A 23,951-nucleotide genomic window follows, 5' to 3' on the forward strand; every position below is an offset into this window, starting at 1 on the left:
TGTGTGTGAGAGAGAGAGGGGTTTGCTTGGAGGGATGTAATTTCTCTCCTGCCTCTCCTCCGGCTCTGCATGAAGATAGCAGGTGGAATCCCAAAGAAGTTGTTTCTGGAACAGTCCTGAGGCAGTGAGTGCTCTGCACCTTTGGAATCATGGGAGTGACCCATGGAAAGAAAGTAAGGATATTTTATTCCATTTTGAAGAACCGGTCTATTGCAATGCGTGTAAGAAAGATAAAGAACTCTTATATGTGTTGATTGTAAATGGACAATAGACAACGTTTAAGACTTAAATTTGTGAAATGTATAAGTTGAGAATGTTAGTTTTGTTCCGTTTTGTTATTTTTTTTCCTATTTTTGTGGCTTCTAGTCACAAAGTTTGAGCATGAGGCATTTAATCCAAACTACAATACATGTATATAAGTTCAGTTTCAGTTCTTAAGAATATTTGTGAAATCGAGGCATGTACGGTAGTGTTGTTTTATTATTATTAATATAGTTTCATAGTAATAGTTGTATTAATGTTTTTAATTCAAAAAACTGAAAATAAAAGTTTTAATATTACAATTTATTTTTATTTCAATTGAACTTTTAGTTCAGTTTTAGTTCTTATTTATTTCCAATTAGTAATTTTAACTTATTTCAGTAAGTTAACTGCCAAGAAAAGTTTTTCAAAATAAAAAATCTTTTTTTTTTTTTCAGATTCATGTCAGTGAACTAAAACGGCTTTTAGTAAGCCGTAACAGCAACTAAACCTGCATTCTTCTCGGCTCCAGACATCTTAATCTGCATAGCTTACATGTGACTTTTCAGTGTAAAACAGGCATATATTTGGTTGAAGTAACTTTAACAATAACTGATGTATTTTTCTTTGGTTATTTAGTCCAAGGACTCCTCGTGACTTTCCTGACACGATCACATTCTAGACAGCAGATTATGAAGGGAAAATGGAGAGTTTGTTTGGCAGGCCCAGTAATGAGGTGGCTAAATGCCAGCTGGTCCCAAAACCATTTTAGTCCAATATGATCAACCCAGCATGGTGTTCACACTCACACACACACACTCATACCCACAATGCCTCCCTTGTGTTAGTGCAAGTTTCTTTCAACACACAGGGCTATTGTCCTCTTCATCAACAGCTTTAGTGATTATTTTCGATCGTTTGGATGGATAAATAAGGATGAGACAGTGCAATATAGACTTATTAACATAGTAATAGTGATAGCATGGTTTTTGGATACTGCTATGATTGTAATACCATGGTATTATTTGAAATACCACGCTATATAAATATGTTAATCACGCAGTAAAATGGTATAGATGGTATAATGATCACTATACAGCTCATCACTGTGAATAGCAGAGATAAACTGCAAAATAAATGAAAAATTTGTCTTCTATAATTTGTGTTGTGGTTAAATATTATGACTAAATATAATATCCATATCCTCCCACAGGCAGATCATAATCATCAGAGTCATAATTCTGCGTGTGCTCAGCCACTTATTGGACCTGGTGAATCAGGTTTTCTATTTTCTTTTTAAATATTATTTTTTTGCAATTACATGGATTACATGTCAACATGTTTTTTATATTAACTCATAAAAACAATTTAAACAAGTTTAACTTTTAAGTAAAGGAAACCTTCAAAAAAGGAGTTGAAATGACTTGTACAGCCAATTCGATAAATTAAGTAAGCAACTGAATAACATTGAATTATGTGGATTTTCTTTACACTGCTTAAGATTTTCACCTGGTGGATGATATTGGCTGTTCTGTAATAGAAGGCTCTCTTTTAATTCTCTCCCTCCATTAGATTTAGTCTCTGATCTTGGATCAGTGATAGATCCTGATCAGACGTGGGCCAGAGAAGAGGATTTAGACCAGAGCAAGTTGCTTCCTGAGCAAACGGACAGCGGTTACTATGAGGAGCTCATCAGGCCCAAAAAGCTCCACAATCCCATCAAAGCGTCCAAGTGCCATCGGGAGCTCCAGCGAGAGCTGATCATTACACACAAAAGGTGCAAACTGACCCAGATTTTGAGCAGGAAGCATGTTCACATTTTGAGGCATGAACAAAAGCTTAGTTTCAGCCTTAAATTATCACCTGACCCAATTTCTAATCTCACTTCAAACATGTGCCCGCAGCTTATGTCCCCACATGTAAATGTTCTGTCCAATAGATGCCAGTAAAGTCAAAGTTGTGCTTGCAGTTAAAGTCACCATGAAATCAAAATTGACAAAGGCGGGGCAACCTGTCACAGCAGTAACAAACCATAACCGTTCAATCAGTTCGCGATTGACAAAATCAAGTCTCAAGAAGACGTTCACTCAGATATACTTCAGGGAAGAAAGACTATCTCAACTTCTGTTTAATGCTTACTTTAAAGTAGTTTGTGTAGAGGCTCTATGGCATGGATACTTATAAAAATTCCTTATTCATTTTCTGAAAAATGATCGCTACATTTGGTGTGTAGGCTATTTGAAGTGAAAACAACTGATGATTTAATTCCTTAAAACATACTGCTTATAGCAACGGTTCATCAGTACATTTCATTACGATGCATCAAGATGCCATAACTGGCTTTATCTCTGAAAAGGTTTCCTTTTGAATGACGTCACTAAGGCTGTGTGGACTATGTTAACCAATAGCTAATCAGTTGAGATGCATTCAAGACCAGAATTACCAGAATTACAAGATTGTAAACAGTGTTTTCCTCATAGAATTATCTTCTGAGAGCTCCAACTGTTACCGCATGACCACTGTAGATCGTTTTACCCTTGATAGTGTTGCCATAGAAACACATAATTCCTGGTCTAAGGACTTGAATGACTCCGAGTTTAACACCATGGGTTGTCGTCATATAATCAAGGCAATTACGACATGGCGCAAAAGCAGTATTATTATTATTAGGCTATTGTATTTGAACCTTTATAAATTGAGATGGTCTTTTGTTCCCTATTGTGACGTATATCTGAGTTAAACTGCTTCTTGAACGAGAAAAAATGTTGGACGGGACTTGATTTTGCTGTGATGTCATGTGAGTGACAGATTATCTGATCTGATCAAGTCAGTCAGTGAAAAGAAGAGATGTCACTGCAAGAGGGAAGGAAAGTTATTTAGATGAAAGTTTTACAGGGCACATGAATTAAAAAAAAGAAGTTATGTGCATGGATAAACCACTTAAAATAAATACCACCATATTCCATTAAAAACGAGAATTGTCTAATTTGACTTCATGGTGACTTTAAGGATGAACTTGATCTTCAGCCTGAACATCCTGATCATTCCCTTTTCCAGCCAATAACAATGAATAAACTATTATTATAAAGAAATATATATATATATATATATATATATATAAAAACACTATAACAAAACCGTAATATATGAGATTTAGTAACGCTTATCCTATCTATCAGAGGAGCAGTGATGGAGGAGAAGCCAGAGTTACAGAGAGTTCTTGAACAAAGGAATAGAGCTCAAGCTCTGAAACAAGAGAGAAAACAGGAAGAAGAAAAATCACCCCTGGAGCAGGAATTACTGAAGAGGCAGATGAGGTTAGAGAAGGTAAACCCTGAAATAACACCCATCAAACTAAACTGATATGAGTATTCATATACAGTATTATATAATGCTAGAAAGCTATTCAAATGACACAGAAAGTGCCTTGATTTTGTCCAGAAAATATTGATCTTTGGGCTTAACGTGATTTCACCAAGTAGAACATTTTCAATCAACCGGATCAAATCAGATTTGAAGGATAGTTTTTTTTTTTTTAAGTTAATATCAAGTTTAGGCTTCCGACAATGGTAAGGGGCTTCCACACCATTCCTATTCACCCATCATTTTTCTCTGATTTTAGGGATATATTAAGGGTAGGGAAAGGGTTAAGATGTTTTTGGACAGGAATGTTGATCAAAGCAAAATCACAGCGACTGATCTTTGGTGCAAAAGTTGTATTATAGATCATAATGGATATAACCATTTAACTTGCTCCTGTAGACAGAAGTGTCCAAAGTGTCTGAAGAGAATATTTGTGTTTAATGACTTGTTCAATTAAACCAACAAAATATGAGGAAAATATATATTTTTAAAATATTATGTAAGAGCAAAACACTAAACTTGGTTAAGGTATTTATCTAACAAAATAGGCAAACTACAGCTACATGTTTTATTTTACTATGCAAATGCATAGAGAAACAAAAAAGCTCACAGCAAAAAGTATACACCGAGTTGTTATTAATATTTCGTTGGTTCTCTCTTTTGTGTTCATAATTGTTTTTGTGAGACAGCCTGGCCAAAAATTATGTCCACACAATTTGGCATGTTTCATTGTGTTATCATCCAAAAAAATAAAATGTGTTTTTTTTACTTAATATGCTTCTTTAACACATTCTAAAGGGTTAGTTCACCCAAAACATGAAAATTCTGTCATTAATGACTTACCATCATGTCGATCCAAACCCGCAAGACTTTCCTTCATCTTCGAAACACAAATGAAGATCTTTTTGTTGAAATCTTTCTGTCCCTCCATTGACAGCTACGCAACTACCATTTTGAAGCTTCAAAAAGATCATAAAGAGATTGTAAAACTAATCGAGACAGAGTTAACAGAGTTCATTTTGGATTTCATTCATATATAAACATTGATCAGTGAACATAAACAGAAGCTGAACTGAACTGAACCGGCTTGACGGGCGAGAACAAACCTCATTGGTTCTTGCTGAAGCTCAATCATGCCGCGTAACACGAGAATAAACCTCATTGGTTCTCGCTTGTCAAGCCAACATGCTTCTATTCAATCATATAAAGCAATCATGTCTCTTCAAAAAATTTGGACTAAACTGCTAAATTCATATAGATTAGTTTTACAATCTCTTTATGAACTTTTTGAAGCATCAACATGTCAATGGAGGGACAGAAAGCTCTCAGATTTCATCAAAAAGATCTTCATTTGCGTTCTGAAGATGAAATAAAGTCTTACTGGATTGGAACGACATGAGGATGAGTAATTAATGACAGAATTGTCATTTTGGGGCAAATTGTCCCTTATAAAGTACGTAGATTTTCCAAGGCAGGACATCACTTTTGGCTATTACTGTATACCAATACCTCATATAGAGATGATTTCATTCTTTTAAGCTTGAGAGAGAGGCCGGTGAGCAGAGGGAAAGGTCAAAGGGCGCACCTGAGTTCATTAGGGTCAAGGAGAGTCTGAAGAGGACAGCGATCGCAAGTGCTGAGGAGAAAGAGCTGTAATCACACATCACCGTCAACATCATAGATCTACACGAGAGTTGATGCACCTCCAGGTGATGATTTGACAATTCTTCACTGTTTAGAAAGCTTGAATGAAATCAAAGAATGTGAAAGAACAATATTGAGGACAAGACAGTTGAAAATGTTGATTTTGTTGTTGATGGCTAATGATTTGTCAGTGTTACAAAATGTTAGGTACTACTTATAATGGTCTATAGGATTTCATGTATTGCACATTAATTGCTGATTAAGCGGCTGTCGTTTGCACACACAAGAAAAGAATAATTCCAACTGGAACTGTATCTAGTGTTTGTGTGTAGAAATTATTGGTCTGCCATATTTATAGATGATACACTTTTATGCTTTTTCTAACAAACCTTGGATCATGTAATCCTACCAACACTATGCAATGTGTATGTGAACAGACAGCAGTCACGTCCACTTTTTCCACATGGATCTCCTACTAAGTTTAACAAAATGTGCAGTATACAACCGGAGCATATAGGACACTGTATCCCATAATACAATGCGTTAGACTTGATTTTCCATTTCTAGTATGACGAATTATCTCTTTTTCTTGACTTACTATTTGATGAAACAAGAAAAGGTTACACAAAATTTGATTCAATTGCAAAAAAAGAAAAAGAAAAAACTATTTTCTTATGGTATAATGCAAATTTGTTTATACCTTTTGTACAAGTGACTTTTTTACTGTTTTGAACGTCTTTTATTTAATTTACAGATCAAAAATGACCGGCCTCTAAAATTGCTTACCTCTCATAATGTAATATTTTCAACAAATATTGTATTGAATCTTTTTGTCTACTTGTTTTCTTTCAATTTGCACAGGTATTGTATTTCTTTTTGAAACTGATTGATTGTAGGCCTCATTGATCTGAGCAGTTCCAAAAAGAAACCCTTGCAAAGTGAAAGTGAAAACAATTGATAAAAAGATCGAATCCAATATTTGGCAATAACAGCATAACAAAAGATTTATAAGCAATTTTTTTTCAGCCAGTCATTTTTGACTGGGAACAAGCTGGGGAAAAAGTACGAAAAATATATATAAAAAAATTGTTATATAATATGGTATACCCTGTGTGAATAAAGTTCTTAAAGTTCTGTGAATAAAGTGATTAAAGTAAATAAGTTTTAGTCCAATGCTATAACATTAAATCTAGGGTAGGAAATATATATAAATAGACGCTAGCAATAGCAAGCTAGCTTTGAAAGCATAAGATCCCAACCTTCCTATCATAAACGCATAAATCCGAATCTAAGGACGCAATAAGGACTGTGTAACGTCACGGGTTGCCATTTTGTAATTACGGTTATGGCATGACGTGAACGCAGCATAAACTCGTTGTTTTGGTTCAGGAGGAACTGTAAAAGATGGCTGCTGTTTGCGGTCTGTCCACAAGTCTGCATGGAGCAGGTTGTGTGGAGATATGCAAATACATACTCTGATAGTCAGGTAGGACATCGTATCATTGCATTTGGACCGAATGCAATGATTGGATGAACATTTTTTGGTCCTGAGACTTCCAATATTAAGACCGCTTCTGTTATTGATAGCTGTCAGGATGCGAAGAGAGTTTCATATGGAAGTAAAATGATGGCAAAAGTTTCTGAAACAAAAAAGCCTGTTGAATTGCACTACTTGAAAAAAATTATGCGTTGCATTGACCATGCTTGTATTTTTAGGGCTTGCATTTTTATGGGCTGAAATTCAGCATGGTTGAAAATTAAGCTGTGAATGTTTCAATGCAAAACATTTAAAACACAGTTTCATGATTAAAAATTCAATAATCCATATTCACCTTTCATATTTCATATTTCACTTTCAAAAATACTGTATAAAAATACAACCTATAAAATTCAACAGGAAATTTTCACCGAATTTGGATTTGGACCGAATGCAATGATTGGATGGACATTTTTTGGTCCTGAGACTTCCAATTATTAGACCGCTTCTATTATTAATAGCTGTAATTTAAAACATTTAAAACACATTTTCATGATTAAAAATTCAATAATCCATATTCACCGTTCATATTTCACTTCCAAAAATACTGTTTAAAAATACAACCTATAAAATTCAAAAGGCAATTTTCTGTTCATTTTATTTCACTTTGCAAATTCGCTTCCACCATTTTAGTGGTTCAAATTCCACAGTAAAGTCAACATTGACATCTAGGAACTGCAGAAAAAGCAGTAGATAGGCCTATGTCACGCTTCCTGCTTCCGGAACGCGGAGTAGGGATACAGAACTTCCGGTCAACAGTATTTCTCGATAATGATTTAGATTATCAGCCCTAATGTCTACCATCTGAGGTACACGAAGGACACGAAGGTTTTTGCTCCTGTTGAAGCTATAAGTATGAAATCAACCTTATTTAAAGAAAAGCATGTTTTATCCACGATCCTATGAAAAAAATACACTACTCACAATCCTAAGCGTAGTAGCAACGTCTGCTGATTGGTCCAACTCGCTGTTACCATAGAAATTATTACCTTACTGGCGAACGGCTAGAGCTACCCGCGGCTGTTGTTGTAGTGTACCGGGTTGCTCTGCATCAGGACGTAGACAGCCATACCTCAGCTTTCACGCTTTCCCACTTAAGAGTTTTCATTTACCATCCAAACACATCGTCATATGTGACTTCAGGCAGGTTGCGGAGAGATTTGGTCCAGCGGTATCGATCGGACTCCACCATTGTAAAAAGCTAACTGGAAGAGCCGTATCCCTACTAAAAGACATACTTCCGGTCTTCAATTTTTTTGTGACATAGGCCTATTACTTAGGCATAATCTCCATTTTTTGTTAGTCCTCCTCACCAGCAGGAGGTGCAAGCGCGTGTTGTTGACAGCAACAGTTAGTGCAAGCCATTCATTCATAAAAACTCATTTTACAGCAATTGAGCATGCATTAAGTTTTTGTTATGATTATCCGGGTCAGTATATGTGCGGAATAGATGATAAAGACACAAAAAGCTATGTTTATGTTTATTTGAATAACTTTCCTTGTTACTTTCCCTCTGTGCCTACATGTTATCAGCTTTCTCATGGGTAATGCAGTGCATACTTTTTTCCAAGTAATGCAATTCAGCAGGCTTTTTCATTTCAAAAACATTTGGCACTATTTTACTTCCATAGTTTCAACAACAAGTGTTCATGAAAAACACTGCCTACCCTAGATTTAACTGGTATTTTCAGGAAAAAGATAATCCTCTCTGTGTTAAAACGACCAGTACAAAACATGAGGGTTTGCTTTTCCTCTCATATGATGCTGACATCATATAGCTTGTGATATTGAACCTATGTTTTGGCTAACAACACAACATAGTTTTTTGTAAATATGTTTTGTACATTTTCTTAGTCTTTAAATAAATAGATTTTTGACGCATATTACAGTGTGCGTGTATTTTCTGAAAGTACCAACCACAGTCCGCCTTTGCATAGCACTTTGATGTGAACTTTATTTGCATTGTACACAAAGATTTTACCGAACACACACAATGCATAGACAAGGAGTGTTTATTCATAACGTGCTACTACCTGTATATCGTTGAGGGTACAAATCATTGGCTCTTCGTAACTCCATCGATAACACATGATGCATTGCATCCATACATTTGTAGCTTTTACAAAAAAGATATACAATATATGTATACATCTTCTTCCTGTATAATACACATACTGTATTTGTGTCTACTCTACACTTCCTGAACTTTCATGTGAAAACATAATGGGAGAAAAAGGTCATAATTGATCAAGGGAGGGAGGAATTATCCACTAAAAACTCAGGGTGTAGCTTTCTTTAGTGCTTTTCAAAGCCAAAGTAATTCATAGACGACTTCTAAATGATATTTAATCAGCCCTTCTGAGGCAGTTTGCATAATTACCATAATTACTATAACTGATTGCTGAACTGCTCATTAGACTGATGCATTTTTATACTTATTAAATCACTTATAGCACTTGGGTTTTTAGCAGTTCTGTTCGCAGGTTTAAGAGGAAAATAATATGTAATATCAGGGATTAGCTAAATAAATACCTTGTTTGGTCCCACTTTACATTAGGTGTCTTTAATTACTATGTACCTACATCAAAAAAAAAGTACAATGTACTTATGGTGTTCATATTGTATTGCAAAACCCGCTATTGAGGTGGGATACGCGTATGTTTGGGTGGTATGGGTAGGTTTAATTATAGATAGAAATCTATAGAAATTAATTATAGCTGTAATTACATGCAGGCATTTAAAAAAAATACAATGTAAAAACATGTATGTGCACAATAAGTGCATTGTATAAAATCATTCTTTTAAATGTTAATACACAGCAGTTAAAGACACGTAAAGTGGGATTGATTTTTCTATTATTATTTTTTACTATTGTTGGCTTCATGCTCAAATTGGCATTATGCTGTATACTGATGAACATGGTGTGAATGTTCTTGCATTGTTCAATCCAGTTTGAAAGTATTGAGTTCTTAATATAACGTTAAATCAAATTTTTTGTTTTTAAACATGACATAAACATTACAAAGAAAAAAACAGATCTAGTCAAGTGACAATATCTTGTTCCCTCCGATTTCAAAATGACATGACCGCAAATAGTCGGTCTCATTTTGCAATTAGCATAGTGGAAAAGATACGAATATGTATAATATTTTGATCATTGCTCTTGTAAACATATTTTTACGAGGTCATGCAAACATTAGACGTCTTCTGCACACGAGAACAGTGCAGATTATGGCCAGCGACCCGAACAAAAGATCAGCTCACACAACATGCACTGGAAAAACTGATAACCATAGACAGATAAATCATTTTGGTTGCAAACGTAATCAGTGTCACAACAAAGAGTAATCAACAGCTGTTCCAAAACCTTCCAAGGCAGCATCCTAATTTAAATATAATCTCATACTGATTCAAAGCAACAGAGTCTCTCATGTGAAGCGCATACAAAATACCAACTCACGATTAATTGAAGTTTGACGCCAGCATGTTGCTAAGCTAACTTTTAAAATAGCATTAAGTCCTAAAGATAACTATATCAGCTGCAGATTTTTGAAGCAGGATGGATTCTGATTGGCTATTTTTTAGGGATTCGTGATTAATTGCATCCAAAATAAAAGTTTGTGTTTACACCATTTATGTATATCACTGTGTATAATTATTTTATATATATAAATACACACACATGCATGTATATATTTAAGAAATATTTTCATGTATATACTGTATATAGATTTATATATAATTTATATTAAATATAAATATTGTATAATTATTTTATATAAATAAATACTCACACATGCTTGTATATATTTAAGAAATATTTTCATGTATATACTGTATATAGATTTATATATAATTTATATTAAATTTAAATATTTTATATAAAAATATTTTTTTTCTTAAATATGCATGTGTGTTTATGTATGTATATATATATATATATATATACAAAATAATTATACACAGTGCACCCACATATATTATGCAAACACAAACTTTTATTTTGGATGCGATTAATCATTTGACAGCCCTATGATTTTTATCATTCATCAGCTGGACAAAATCATTCTGAAAGTGTTTCAAACGATATTGTCTCCATGTGCCGTTATCGTCATAGCGATAACAGCATATTATCGCTATTATATTTAAAAAGATTTTTAGAACTATATCTTCATCGCTAGTTATCGGCCGTGGTGTGAACAGGCCTTGAATCTAGATTGCTTTTCCAAATATTGGGTTAAATAGTGATTACCCTCTACCAAAATATAAGAACGGTTTGCTAATATACCTATTAAGTTATGAAAACTTTATTTTGAATGTTCTCAAAATGTTCAGGGAACATTATGGGACTATTTTTGAATGTTCTCTGAACCATCTGAAAAAAATTTGTAAATAGTAACTTTTAGTAAACAGACTAAAAATGTTCCATGAATGACGTATGAAATAACAATTTTGTGCTGATGTTTTGATAATGTTATTGAAGACCAGTTAACTTCAAATAAATATTCTATCAACGTTACTGGAAGAATTCATCACAACTTTAAGTTATCTAGCCAGAATGTCCTATTGGCCTGTTTGATGGGTATTTTTATTGATACTTTTTGGTATTTAATCAAATAATTTTACTGAACTTGTTGCACTGCATTATGAGATTGCCTTCTCCGCAAAGATTCTTGTCCAAAATAAGGTGTCTTAAAAGGCAGCATAAGTTTGGACCAGGAGTGTTTATCTAACGCATCCTCACTAGGTTTTGAAATGGAGCTACAGAATACTTTTGCCCCCTAAAGTCGAAAACTGGAAATGAAATCTTAATTGAAAACGTAGATTATCCAGGTTTGATACTGCATTTAATCTGGGTGTAAAAAAAAAAAGCTTTACTGTGGATCAAATCTCTTAACCCCATCCCGATTAACCACTGTCCAATATGCAGTTTTTTTACCACCAATTTGCATTAAAGTCTGAACCAGATCACAAATTCAACAACATGGACATCTACCCAACAGACTTCATAAAACAAAACCACGATAGATTATGCCGTGAAAGTTTAGAAGCTTGTTTCCACCACTGAATAAAAATTAAAAAAAAAAAAAGATAATTGAGAGTTATAAAGTCTGAATTCCAAGAAAAACTGTGAGAATTGTGAGTTGACTTTTTTTTCTCAGAATTGGATTTTATAACTCGCACCCTAAAAATGTTTTAACCCAACTTTGGGTCAAATATGGACAAACCCAAACGTTGGGTTAAAAATGTAATAAAAAAAATTAACCCAATGGCTGGGTTTGTCTATATTTGACCCAAAGTTGGGTTAAAACAACACAGCATTTTGTAGAGTGCACAATTCTAACCTTTGTTTCTCAATTGCGACTATTGTGATATGAAAAATGTCAGAATTGACAGTCTGAATTGTGAGATAAAACGTCACAATTACCATTATGTATATTTTTTTCTCTGGTGGAAACAAGCTTCCATATGAAAATGTACTAATGATGACTTTATCTTGACTTCAGTGACTTAAATCTTGTTTCCTAGTGAATTTATCGCCTGAGCAAGCGGGGCTTATTAAGACATTAATAATTATTAAGACATTGTATAACTAGAGGCTTTCCAAGAAAGTCCAAATTGCTACAGGGTACAGACCTGAATGTTTTCTTTAAAAAAAAATCAAATAAAATAATTAAACCTTACATAAAATATACAACTCAAACACATTTTTGTCTTTGGTTGGGGTACAGAAATATTAGATAAAATTAAATAATGGTTAAAATAGAATTACATATATCCGTCAATGAAACACCCAAGTGTGAATGTCTGGAACAATCACGCTCTCCTCATGTCATGTCCCACCAGCAGCACTAGTGCATGTTACCAGGAAAGCTCAGTGTTCCGGGTCAGACTGGGGCCGTAGACGTGCATGTGTGTGTTCCTCTGGGCTCAGAGTTCAGATCCTGCTGGTCGGCCGGCAGCAGTAAGCACAGCTTCTGAGACTATCCCTGTCGGCGCTGCCTCGACGGCCATCTGCACTGGGGGAACCTAAACACAAACGTTATGTGAAAATGAATAGCAGTAGGATCATAATAGTATATAGCATTTAGCCCAGTGTTGTTATTGTAAACTATTAAAGGGGTCATGAACTGGCTTTTTAAATTTTATTATATTGTTGTCTGAAGTCAACTTATGACGTTCGCTTGGTTTTTGCATTCAAAAACATTAAAATGAATAACTAATAGGCTATTTTCTACCCTAGTTTTGAGCCTAGCTGAAAAACGCTTGGTTTTTATGAGCGTCTCGCACTGAAGACTTGGAAGTAAACGCCCACTGCTGCGAGTGGATAACAGTTTTGCATATTATAATGAGTTTCAACTCACTCGTCGGTTCCGGTCGGTGCACGTGGGGGAAATTGTTTTGAAAACGTCCAATGTTGTAAATGGTAGACTTAAGTTATTTAGCTATGCGTGTAATGCGCGAATCGGTGGGCGGGGCTAAACCGGCCGTGTTGAAGTAGGCGTTGATCTTCTTCCGTGGGGGTGGTGTTTTATCCTCTTTGACGTCATAGTTCCCCACTTTTAAAAACGAGTCGTTTGCTGAGCCTGGTGTCAATAAAAGCTTTTATTGGACTAACAAGGACGTTTTCAGTTCTGAAACTTACAGGATATTCTTATAATATGATGATGACCTCTTAGATGTCAAAAGCTCAAAGAAAATTTGATTTCTCAGTTCATCACCACTTTAAAACTATTAACCCTCTAGTGCTGCTCGCTTTATTAGCTTTATTTATTTGAACTATTTGAACTACTTTAACTACATTTTACTTCAATCATTTTTTTATTTAATATTTTGTATTTTTAGGGGATTTTTTGGTACTAAATTATACCTGTTAACCACTTTTTGAGCATAGACCTGAAAATGTCATTTCTAAATTAAATTAAACAAAAAAAAAAGTTTAAGTATGCCTAAAAATACAATCAGACGAAAAGCCTGTGTGCTCGAAACGAAAAATGTGTGTGAGTCCACTACATTTGCATTTACACTTACATTTAACAAACCCTCTGGTGCTGTCTGGTCATTTTTGAGGGAAAATGTTACGTTTTTTTTTTTTTTATTATTATTTTTTTTTACTTCATCGGAATGGTACAAAACTTGATAAAGGTTTAGGCACTTGCTATGTGAACACACACACACACTCACACAAACACGGCACTTGCTATGTGAACACACACACATAAATAAATCATGGAAATTATTAGAAAATGTTAAATGGTCTAAAAATAGCCACGCTTGTACGAATGTCCCATGTATGAATGGGGACTAGTGGAAACGTTTGCTACTGCGCCCAAACAAAATCTTACCGAAAGCTAATGTTTTGAGATATCAACATTAGATATTAGATTTATGGCTTTGATTTTCCCACGGTTTTAAAGTTAAAAACGGAAAAAAGCACACCAAAGCTCATAAATTTTAACTGGCTGATGGAAAAGTAGCTAAAAACCGAATGAATTAATTCCCATAGTACCTCATATAAACGTCTTGCGGCAGATCTAAGACCATGTATTAAAATTGAATGCCTTGCAGAAAAAATATAAATATTAAAAACTTTTTATAGACTTAAAATCAGGAGTCTCTGATTTTCAGACTTTTTAATGCCCTGCGGGAACTAAAATTGGGCCACATTAATTCTTGCATCCTGTTTGGGATGGATTGTATGCCACTTTCATTGATCTCAAACTTACTGCCCTCCTCTTCCTCCTCCTCCTCCTCCTCCTGGTCGAGCTCTTTAGCGGGGAGGAGCAGGTGTCTGTGGTAAGGGCTGGTGCTGGTGATTTGGCTCGGCCCCTCTAGGCTGGTGCTCAGCTGCAGTCTCCGCATGTGTCGAACCACTGCTGTCGCGTTGAATGCTTGCTACAGAGACAACAACAAACAATAATGTGCCTCTAAAATATGTTTCCTCATTAGATTAATGAGGACAAAACTTCACTAAACATGATTTGTAGCAGCCCATGAAATGAATCATGTCTTATGTAATCAGTGTTTCAATCGCAAAAAGACATTACTTAAACAGTTTGTAAGCAATGTCACGTGACTAACGTAACATTAAATTTAGTTAGTTAGCTAGTCAGCTTGGTAGTTAGCTAGAAAAATTAACTCTAGGGAGGAGCATTTTGCTAAATATATGCATTATATTACAATACATATAATTATATTTTTACTTAAAGGGATACTCCACTTTTTTTTTTTGAAATAGGCTCATTTTACAACTCCCCCAGAGTTAAATAGTTGGGTTTTACCGTTTTCAAATCCATTCAGACTATTTTCTGATATTTAGAAGAATATCAGTAACTAGACAGTTTCTGGTCCCATTGACTTCTAGGAAAAAATATGGAAGTCAATGAGACCAGAAACTGTCTGGTTACTGATATTCTTCTAAAAATCAGAAAATCGTCTGAATGGATTCGAAAATGGTAAAACTCAACTTTTTAACTCTGGGGGAGTTGTAAAATGAGCCTATTTCCAAAAAAAAAGTGGAGTATCCCTTTAAGTAAAAATATAATTATATGCAATGCAATGTAATATACTGCATATATTTAGCAAAATGCTCCTCCCTAGAGTTAATTTTTCTAGCTAACTACTGAGCTATGGGCTATGGATCTATGGGCAGATCTGTTGGGATGGAATTGAAAATATTGAAGAATTTAAAAGAATGACGTTGTGGGATTCTCACCTTCCATTTACTCTTGGCAAAGTTCTTCTTGATCTGGGCGCTGACAGACTCATGAATGTTCCTATCAAGAGCTGTGTCTCCGGAAATCCTTCAAAAGTAGAGATGGGGGATGGATTACTAAAGCAATTTTTTGTGAAAAGATATACCGATATTATAGTCAAAATACGCAGAACACTTGTTTTTAGGTAATCCTACCATGGATGCTGTAAAGCCTGATCACATGTGTATCTCTGAGATGAATCTTTCTCCATCAAGTGACTGATGAAATCCTTGGCTGGAATTTGATCGAAAATATGTGGTAAGAACAAAATTCAAGCATTAAGAAAATATAAATGGGCAGAATAGAGCTCAACAGCAGTTTCAAGAAAGTCTGTCTTATTGGTAGACTCTGTATCTCAACATTGTAGCATCACAAATTGTATTTCTATTTCTGAAAACCTTCTGTTGAGCTTTATAGGTGCAGGATCTAAGCTTTTCTTTCACATCAACGCATCTCAAGGTAATGATCGTGGATTATGATTACAATTACATAGAACTACCTGAGTCAGAGATGTCGTCCCAGTACGGAGAGTCAAACTCATACTCTGCTTTGAGAATCTGCTCGAACAGCTTGGCGTCGTTTTCATCGTAAAATGGAGGGTAGCCACATAAGCTGCAAGAGACAATGCTTTGTAAGACCAGCTTATGATTTGGCTATAAATATGAAATATTGATTTAGATTGAAATATTAATTTATGTTGATTCTTTAAACATATCGAACAACAAAATGGTATGAATGAATACATAAATAAATGACAAAGACTGACAATCAATACTAATAATTCAATAAATTAAATTAAATAAACATATTTGTAAAAATTTAAAAAATGGACCATAAACAAACAAATTTGTTGATTCATTACAAATATCTGTCTTTGAAATGGAATAAATGAGCACTGACAATAAATTCAAATAATTAAAATTAATAAATATGTTTGTAATTAAAGAATGTACCATAAATAAATACCTATAAACAAATAAGTAAATCAATCAATCAAACAGTGAATAAATGACTGACCATCCATACAAACAATTCATATTCAATAAATAATTATAAAATTTACAATAAACAAACACTCAAAAAATACAAACATAAAGAAATGCTTACAGAATATAAGAAATCACTCCTATGGACCAACAGTCTACAGCTTTACTGTATGGTTTTTGTGCCAAGACCTCTGGAGCTGAATGAAAAAGTGAGTGAGAAAGAGCGAGAGAGGTTCACTTTCCTTTTGAGCGCTGTACAGAATGAGGGCAGCATCAAAGAGGCAGTTAAAAAATGAAAACACTTGACATTGTGCAGCATTTCAAATGACTGAGAGCCTCTAAAAACAGACTCATTACCTTACTAGAGACAGTAAGGGCAGAAAATATAGCCCTCATTCATACCTACGTATCCAGGTGTCCCACAGGCAGTTGACATCACACTTCCAGAGTCCTCGATCTTAGACAGGCCAAAGTCACTGATCATAATATTGGAGTCCTCCTCTATACTGTAGTACAACAGATTCTCTGGCTGGACAGAAAGAGAATAAATTCACATTAAATCAAGTCATATCTTACTACATTTAATGCACAGCCATTTTCATATGCATAACACTGTGTCCTAATCAGATGAGACAAGTGATAAATCATATTCCATGTTAAATGTGCTATATAAACAGTGCCGCTGCTAGCCATTTAGGTGCCCTAAGCATAATTCCTTTATAAGTCCGTTAAAGGAGTAGTTCACTTTTGCTGATAATTTACTCACCCCCATGTCATCCAAGATGTCCATGTCATTCTTTCTTCAGTCGAAAAGAAATGAAGGTTTTTGATGAAAACATTCCAGGATTTTTCTCCATTTAATGGACTTCAATGGGAACCAAATGGTTCAAGGTCAAAAAGACAGTTTCAGTGCAAACTGCAAAATGTTCAAAGGGCTTTAAATGATTCCAGACGATGAATAAGGGTCTTATCAAGCGAAACGATCGCTCATTTAAAAAAAATAACAAAGTTTACGTTTTTTAAGCTCAAATGGTCACCTTGCTTTGTTCTGTGATGCGCGTTCGTGACTCTCCTGTTCATCAAAATGAACTAATCTTTTTTCGTGTCATTTGGTTCATTCAACGAACGAGATGAATGAGTTGACTCGGGAAAAGATTCGTTCATTTTGATGAACAAGTTCGAATAGGAGAGTCACGAACGCGCATCACACCCTAAACCTAACCCTAACAGAGCAAGGCGCCCATTTGAGCTTATAAAACTTAAACTTTTTTATTTTTTTAAATTAGCAATCATTTCGCTTGATAAGACCCTTATTCATCGTATGAAATCGTTTAAAGCCCTTTGAATAGTTTGCATTGAAACTGTCTTTTGGACCTTGAACCATTTGGTTCCCATTGAAGTCCATTATATGGAGAAAAATCCTGGAATATTTTCATCAAAAACCTTCATTTCTTTTCGACTGAAGAAAGAATGACATGGACATCTTGGATGACATGTGGGTGAGTAAATTATCAGCAAAAGTTTTTTTTTTTTAAGTGAACCACTCCTTTAAAAATGCAGCCATGGTGAGCTGCCTTAAAAATCTTACCGACCCCAAACTTTGTAATGGTAGTGTACATATTGTCATATCTTCTTGACTGCCAAAAGTTTAAGAAATCTATTTTTAAAATACAAAATAATAAATAATTTAAGAGCTGTAAACAGAACACAAAAATGTGGCGTATTACAGTTTAAAACTTTTATTTTGGCATAATGTGTACTCTGTTTAATATACCATAGTAAACAAAATGTGGTAAGCAATACACTAGTATACCATTCTGAACAAAGCCTGTTTCTGTCATATTGCTACGCATCGCCTACTGTTAAAATCTCATTGCTCTGAACTTCTGCTCCACACAGCTGAATATTAAACATTAAATACTTTCTAATTGGCAGTGATTTTGTCCCTCTGTGGCAGCATTTGGCTTTCACAGAGAACAGAAAACACATTGCATGCTGAATAATTTGTCATATTGCGCCTGCTTAGAAAGGCAGAGTGTGGATTATAAGGAAAGAATATGTAAGCATTACCTTCAGGTCTCTGTGCACAATGCCCATATCATGCAGATACTTCACTGCATCTAAAATCTGACGTATGAGTTTGCTGGCATCTCTCTCAGTGTAGAAGCCCTTTTCAACAATCCTGTCAAAGAGCTCTCCCCCTGATACACTGGGAAGACCCACGCAAACAAACTACAATTAGCACCTCCGCTATAATGACATACGCTGCAAGACACTGCAAATTAAACAGACAACATCTTAGTAATGTCACTATGGTTGGTGTGAGCTTGAGTGGGGAGATTTTAGACTCACAGCTGCATAACCAGATACAAATGTGACTGACTTTCGAAGATGTCTTCCAGTGAAACAATATTCTCATGTTTTATTCTGAAAAGAAAGAAGAAAAGACAACAATGATTAGAACTAGAGTTGTCAAAAAGGACTACCAAGTCGGAACCAAAATTTTAAAAATGTGATGCTGAGCTGTGTGTTGAGCGGAATCGTAAACACCTCTGATTGGCCATTGTGTTCACGCACTCATCGGCTATGTCTGTGATTGGCTACAATGATCAGCGCTTTAAAATCTTTAACATTATGCTTTAATATACACCAATGAGGCTCTTCGCCGAGTTCTTAAAGGGATAGTTCACTTTGAAATTCATTTTTGATATGTTTTAGCTTACCTCAAGGGCATCCAAGAAGTAGGTGTCTTTGTTTCCGCAGTATTTTCAATTTTGATATTTTTAGGTCAAACCGTTCATAATGGAGGTTTATGGTCACCACATCAAAGAGCATGCACAGAGAAGTCCAAATTAAACACAATTTAATGACTCGTAATAAAAACCATATAAATACTGTTCGTTTTCTCACACAAACCGCTCGTTTTGTGTCTTAGACCATCAATGTGTACTTACATTTACGAGTCATTACATCTTGTTTAATTTTGACTTCTATAGAGGTGGTGACCATATACCTGCATTATATGACTGACCGACAACGGTTTGACCTAAAAATATCAAAATTGAAAACACTGTGGAAACAAAGACACCTACATCTTGGATGCCCTTGAGGTAAGCTAAAACATATCAAAAATTCATTTCAAAGTGAACTATCCCTTTAAATAAACACGAAAGCGTTTAAAAGCAGCCGTCTTTCAAACGCTCCAGTTTTTACAAACACTTTTAAACACTTCCGTATGCTCTAAAATGATGAAATACTCCTGTGAGTTGATCATTAAAGCCAATCACAGACATATCCAATGAACGCGTGAACAAAATGGCCAATCAGAGGTGTTCCAATTCTGCTCAAAGCAATTTTACAATTTCTGTACCGAATTGGTAGCGAAGTTGGTTCTTTTTGACAACTCTAATAAGAGCAGAAAATTGGCATTTAGACTTATCATATTCGTCGGACAGACAGTAAAACGACTAAAGACACAAAAATTGTTTAATGCTATAAATATCTGTTTATGCTCTATGATGGCTTTCCTTCCATCTCCCCTATTTTTAAATCATTTTCTCAGTGTTTTTGATAAAGCTACACTAGCCATACTATAATCAGGCATGTATAATATTCTGCTCCATCTCCATTTGACTTCCACTCTTTTGACTCTCTCTCTCTCTGATTTCTATTCGTATTCCTCCTCTTTGGTCCCTCTACTTCACATACTGCTGCAGGGAACCTCCATACCATCTCAGCTTCTGTGTGTGCTGTTGCCCTGGCAACAGAGACACTAAAAATAGGACTATCTCCAGTACTCTTGACATTTCCGGTGCACACTTCTACGATTTCTCAAACTATAGCACATTTTTTATGGGACATATAGCATTTACAAGAGCTTTTCTTCTCTCAAAGAGCAATCTGGCTCTTAAGGGGAAAAGGAAGAGACCTTTCAGCATCTTGACTGCCACTTATCTCTAACGCTACCTCACAAAGAGTCAAGATCTCGGCAGCATCTGTCCTGGCTATAGACATTATTCACAGCAGCGCCATCTTTGATTTTTTTATAGGAATGAAAGCAAGGCTTTGAGGGATAGACATACATCTCTTAAGTGGAGACAAGTGAAGGCCAATCAGGGCTTAATGTTCACTGAAGATGAGTGTGAATTTCAACACAACACTTTTAGTTTTTTTACGGTGAATGAGATAGTAAAACATTTCATATTTGTCAACTTTTTTTTACGAAGGAAATCTTTAACGACCCATACAGTGATGCAAACTACTCAACTTTTTAAATGTAATTTCGCTATTTTGAATTGAAAATATGCAATCATTTGAATATTTATGTAAAAAAAAAACGAGTAGAAACATAATTGTCAATGAAAAAATATTATTATAACGTTTTTATTGTGTGTATTTTAAATGTAAGTAACCTACGAATTGTAACCAACTGGTTTACAGCATCGTTTGAGAGATTTTATTTGCGAATCGGATCGAATCCTGGCCATCCCTTATGAAAAAATGATCTGGTCTTCAGCTGGTTTAGATGTTTGGCATACCAGTTGCTCATCCTGCCAAACAAACCAATTTAGACTTTTTTTTATGCAATACTTCATGAGAGAGTCAGTTCTGACCTGTGTAACACAGCAATCTCATTCTCAATGCTGTTCTCCTTTCCTTCCAGTGCTTTCTTAGGGATGCATTTAATGGCCACGAGTCGCTGGGTCTTCTTCTCCTCAGCCAGGAACACCTCAGAGAACGCCCCCCTGGAGAAAAGCAAAGATGGAGTTAGTGCTGTTGGACATTTAACTTTCCCCATTGGAACCTTGTGTTTTTTATACATTGACTTGAGAGTACAGAGAGTAACGGTAACCCAATATATCAGCCAGGGCTGCATTTCTCAAAAGTAAATCCACCAATGGTCTCTATGATCTCCTTAGGTTGCCAATGCTTTTGATGAACGCAGCTCAGGCTGACTAATCGGACAATATTTGGCCATTTCAAGATGATCGACATCAGTCAATAATAATCAAATTTAAGAATTAAAAAATTTATATATTTATAATAATCGTAATTGTATCATGTATATCAACTATATTCATTATATACATATATATTGTAAATGGTAAATGATAAAATGTGTTCTAAGTTAGTTTGCCACCAATATATGATATAAATCTTTGCCAGAACCACAATTTTTTGTAAAGTTAGGATTAAAAACTAAAAATAAATGGCAAAAAATGCATACGCTCCCATTCAAAAAATTTTGGTTCATTACGATTTTTAAAAAATATTTGTGAAGGAAGTCTCTTCTGATAAAAAACTGTAAAAACATTTATATTATGACAATTTAAAATAACTATTTTCTATTTTAATATATTTTCAAGATTATTTATTCATTCCTGTGATGGCAAAGCTGAATTTTCAGCATCATTACTCCAGTCTTCAGTGTCACATGATCCTTCAGAAATCATTCTTATATGCTGATTTGGAGCTCAAGAAAAATTTCTTATATTTATCAGTGATAAACATTTTATGATTCTTTGATGAAATGTATTTAAAAAGACATTTTTTTTTGTAACTTTATAAACCTTTACTGTCACTTTTGATCACTTCCTCTAAAAAAAATGAATAGGAAAAAATGAACTGACTCTGAACAGTATGCCTAGTGTAACTCTGAACAGCTCTAAAAGTTAATGCACATATGTCTTTCTAAATCATTGATGTTCATTTTTACACTTCAGCGGTAACTCAACCCTGGCTGTTGTACAAAAGGGACATAAACAGTGCTAACACCTTTTTCCGAATGTATTTTTTTCTTTGTGTGTTGTTTGTGCGACAGAAATATTGTGAATAGCTGATACTTTATCAGGTCATACTCGTCAGGTAGAGAGAGATGAAAACAGTGTGCTGTAAGTCTGCACTCTCCGGGACACAGATTGTGCCAGAAAAAGACAAACAGCACAAGCTGTTTAATCATCCAAGGAATGTTTCCATGTGTTTAGGCATCTGTGTATGTTTTTGTCTTATTCAAGCAACCTTTCAGGTTTTTAGCCTTATATGCAGATGAAACACATACTCTTCCTTAAACACAAAGCCTGTGTGTGTAAAACAAGCACTGTCATGTATAATCTAGCTGCCCCAAACACACACTCCCTAAACTGCCTTCTTAATCACAGAGGGAGCAATTAAACACAATTTGCCACTAAGGAAAAGAGAAATAAACAAGTCCGAGAATAAATGACAGTAGAGGAAGCTTACACTTCCTCCCTTCCAAGGATACATTTCATATAGCTGTTAAATGTTAATCGTGATTTCAAACATTTGATTTATATTTTTATTAGATATGCATCAAACTGTTCAAAATTACCATCTCCTAAATATGAATACAAATAAGTACGATTAGCAGTTAAGTTTTGCAGCACCATGATCTTAAAAAGACCATATTATCCACTTTTTCTAAGTCTTGATTTAGTTTTTGGGGTAAACTAGAATAAGTTTTCATGCTTGATTGTTCAAAAAACACATTATTTTTCATATATTTTACATTGTTCCTGCACCTCTCTTTCTAGGCTGTCAGTAACACTCTGTTTAGTTCCTGTCTCCCAGTTCCTCCTTCTGAAAAGCACAATGCGCTCTGATTGTTTTTCTGGACTAGTGTGTTATGATTGGTCAACCACTTCATGCATGATACAGAAATGTCACACTCCTTACCATAACTGCAAGTAGTTTCAACACACTACTAACTCAACCAGGCCTAATAGTATACTTAAATAGTATAATAATGAACTAAAACTAAATCGAACACCCTGGAAAACCACCTATAACATGATAGCAACCGCATAATGATGCCCTGGCAACTAAGGATGGTTTTACACATTAATGTTTACATTAAAATACACTGTTTGCATTACATAAAATGTTTAAAAATGCTACAATGGTGCTGAGTAGGGTTGGGTATCGAGAATCGAGTATCGATTGGAACCGAGACTAACTTTTCGTTTTTCCCGGAATCGTTCAAAAGTTAAAATTTCGATTCCTAGTTTTGATATTCACAGTCCGCCGAGCGGAAGAAGAAACCGCTGAACAACACCAACGAAGAAGCGTCTACCGGAAGTGTTGGCATAACCACGCGAGTCGAACATGAGTACCTTACGTCGGCGATCCAAAGTGTGGCTTCACTTTTCTAAAAATAACGAAATCTCGGCAAAATACAAAATTTGTGACAAAAGGAGTATTTTTACAGAAGGAGTATTTCCTTCAGAAAGGCCGTTGGTTAGCAAGGTTAGCTAAATTTTTTTGACCCTGCCTCTTAAAAGAATCGGAATCGAGAATCGTTAGGAACCTGAATCGAAATAAGGAATCGGAATCAGAATCGTTCAAATTCAAACGATACCCAACCCTAGTGCTGAGAGACTTGACTTGAAAGCATTAGCCAAAATTACC

The 23,951-nt window shown here is 35.0% G+C and overlaps 2 protein-coding genes across 4 annotated transcripts in view; one reads left to right on the forward strand and one right to left on the reverse strand.

Annotated features, from left to right (window-relative positions):
- On the forward strand, nt 1-23,196 carry LOC120459783 (actin-associated protein FAM107A). Of its 2 annotated transcripts, XR_005617826.2 has the most exons (6): nt 2-173; nt 1,454-1,520; nt 1,813-2,017; nt 3,420-3,567; nt 5,143-5,312; nt 21,190-23,196. XR_005617826.2 is itself a non-coding variant. In XM_039647221.2 (5 exons), exons 1-5 carry the CDS (start codon nt 150-152, stop codon nt 5,257-5,259), a joined length of 552 nt encoding a protein of 183 aa, XP_039503155.1. In that variant the 5' UTR covers nt 1-149; the 3' UTR covers nt 5,260-8,667. The 2 variants fall into 2 exon arrangements, 1 of the variants encoding a protein (XP_039503155.1); XM_039647221.2 differs by lacking the exon at nt 21,190-23,196 and having other exon boundaries at nt 1-173; nt 1,454-1,511; nt 5,143-8,667.
- The window catches only part of camk1a (calcium/calmodulin dependent protein kinase Ia), a 25,193-nt gene continuing 9,954 nt past the window's right edge, over nt 8,713-23,951 (reverse strand). For both annotated transcript variants that reach the window (XM_039647217.2, XM_039647218.2), the window contains exons 3-12: nt 21,140-21,271; nt 18,879-18,953; nt 18,597-18,735; nt 16,929-17,055; nt 16,648-16,723; nt 16,040-16,152; nt 15,696-15,774; nt 15,501-15,588; nt 14,512-14,680; nt 8,713-12,814 (exon numbers count right to left, since the gene is read on the reverse strand). In XM_039647217.2, the coding sequence (XP_039503151.1) occupies nt 12,723-12,814; nt 14,512-14,680; nt 15,501-15,588; nt 15,696-15,774; nt 16,040-16,152; nt 16,648-16,723; nt 16,929-17,055; nt 18,597-18,735; nt 18,879-18,953; nt 21,140-21,271 (1,090 nt within the window). In that variant the 3' untranslated portion in view covers nt 8,713-12,722. The remainder of the gene's footprint in view (nt 12,815-14,511; nt 14,681-15,500; nt 15,589-15,695; nt 15,775-16,039; nt 16,153-16,647; nt 16,724-16,928; nt 17,056-18,596; nt 18,736-18,878; nt 18,954-21,139; nt 21,272-23,951) is intronic.

The sequence above is a fragment of the Pimephales promelas genome, chromosome 8 (genome assembly GCF_988280905.1).
Source record: "Pimephales promelas chromosome 8, fPimPro1.hap1.1, whole genome shotgun sequence".
In the NCBI taxonomy this organism is placed as follows: Eukaryota; Metazoa; Chordata; class Actinopteri; order Cypriniformes; family Leuciscidae; genus Pimephales; species Pimephales promelas.

What these genes read in the sequence shown, in the direction of transcription:
- LOC120459783 (XM_039647221.2), top strand. Translation starts at nt 150, where the DNA reads ATGGGAGTGACCCATGGAAAGAAA. An exon ending in GAGTGACCCATGGAAAGAAA is followed by an intron (nt 174 to 1,453) that starts GTAAGGATATTT and finishes ATCCTCCCACAG; the next exon opens with GCAGATCATAATCATCAGAG. An exon ending in TCAGCCACTTATTGGACCTG is followed by an intron (nt 1,512 to 1,812) that starts GTGAATCAGGTT and finishes TCCCTCCATTAG; the next exon opens with ATTTAGTCTCTGATCTTGGA.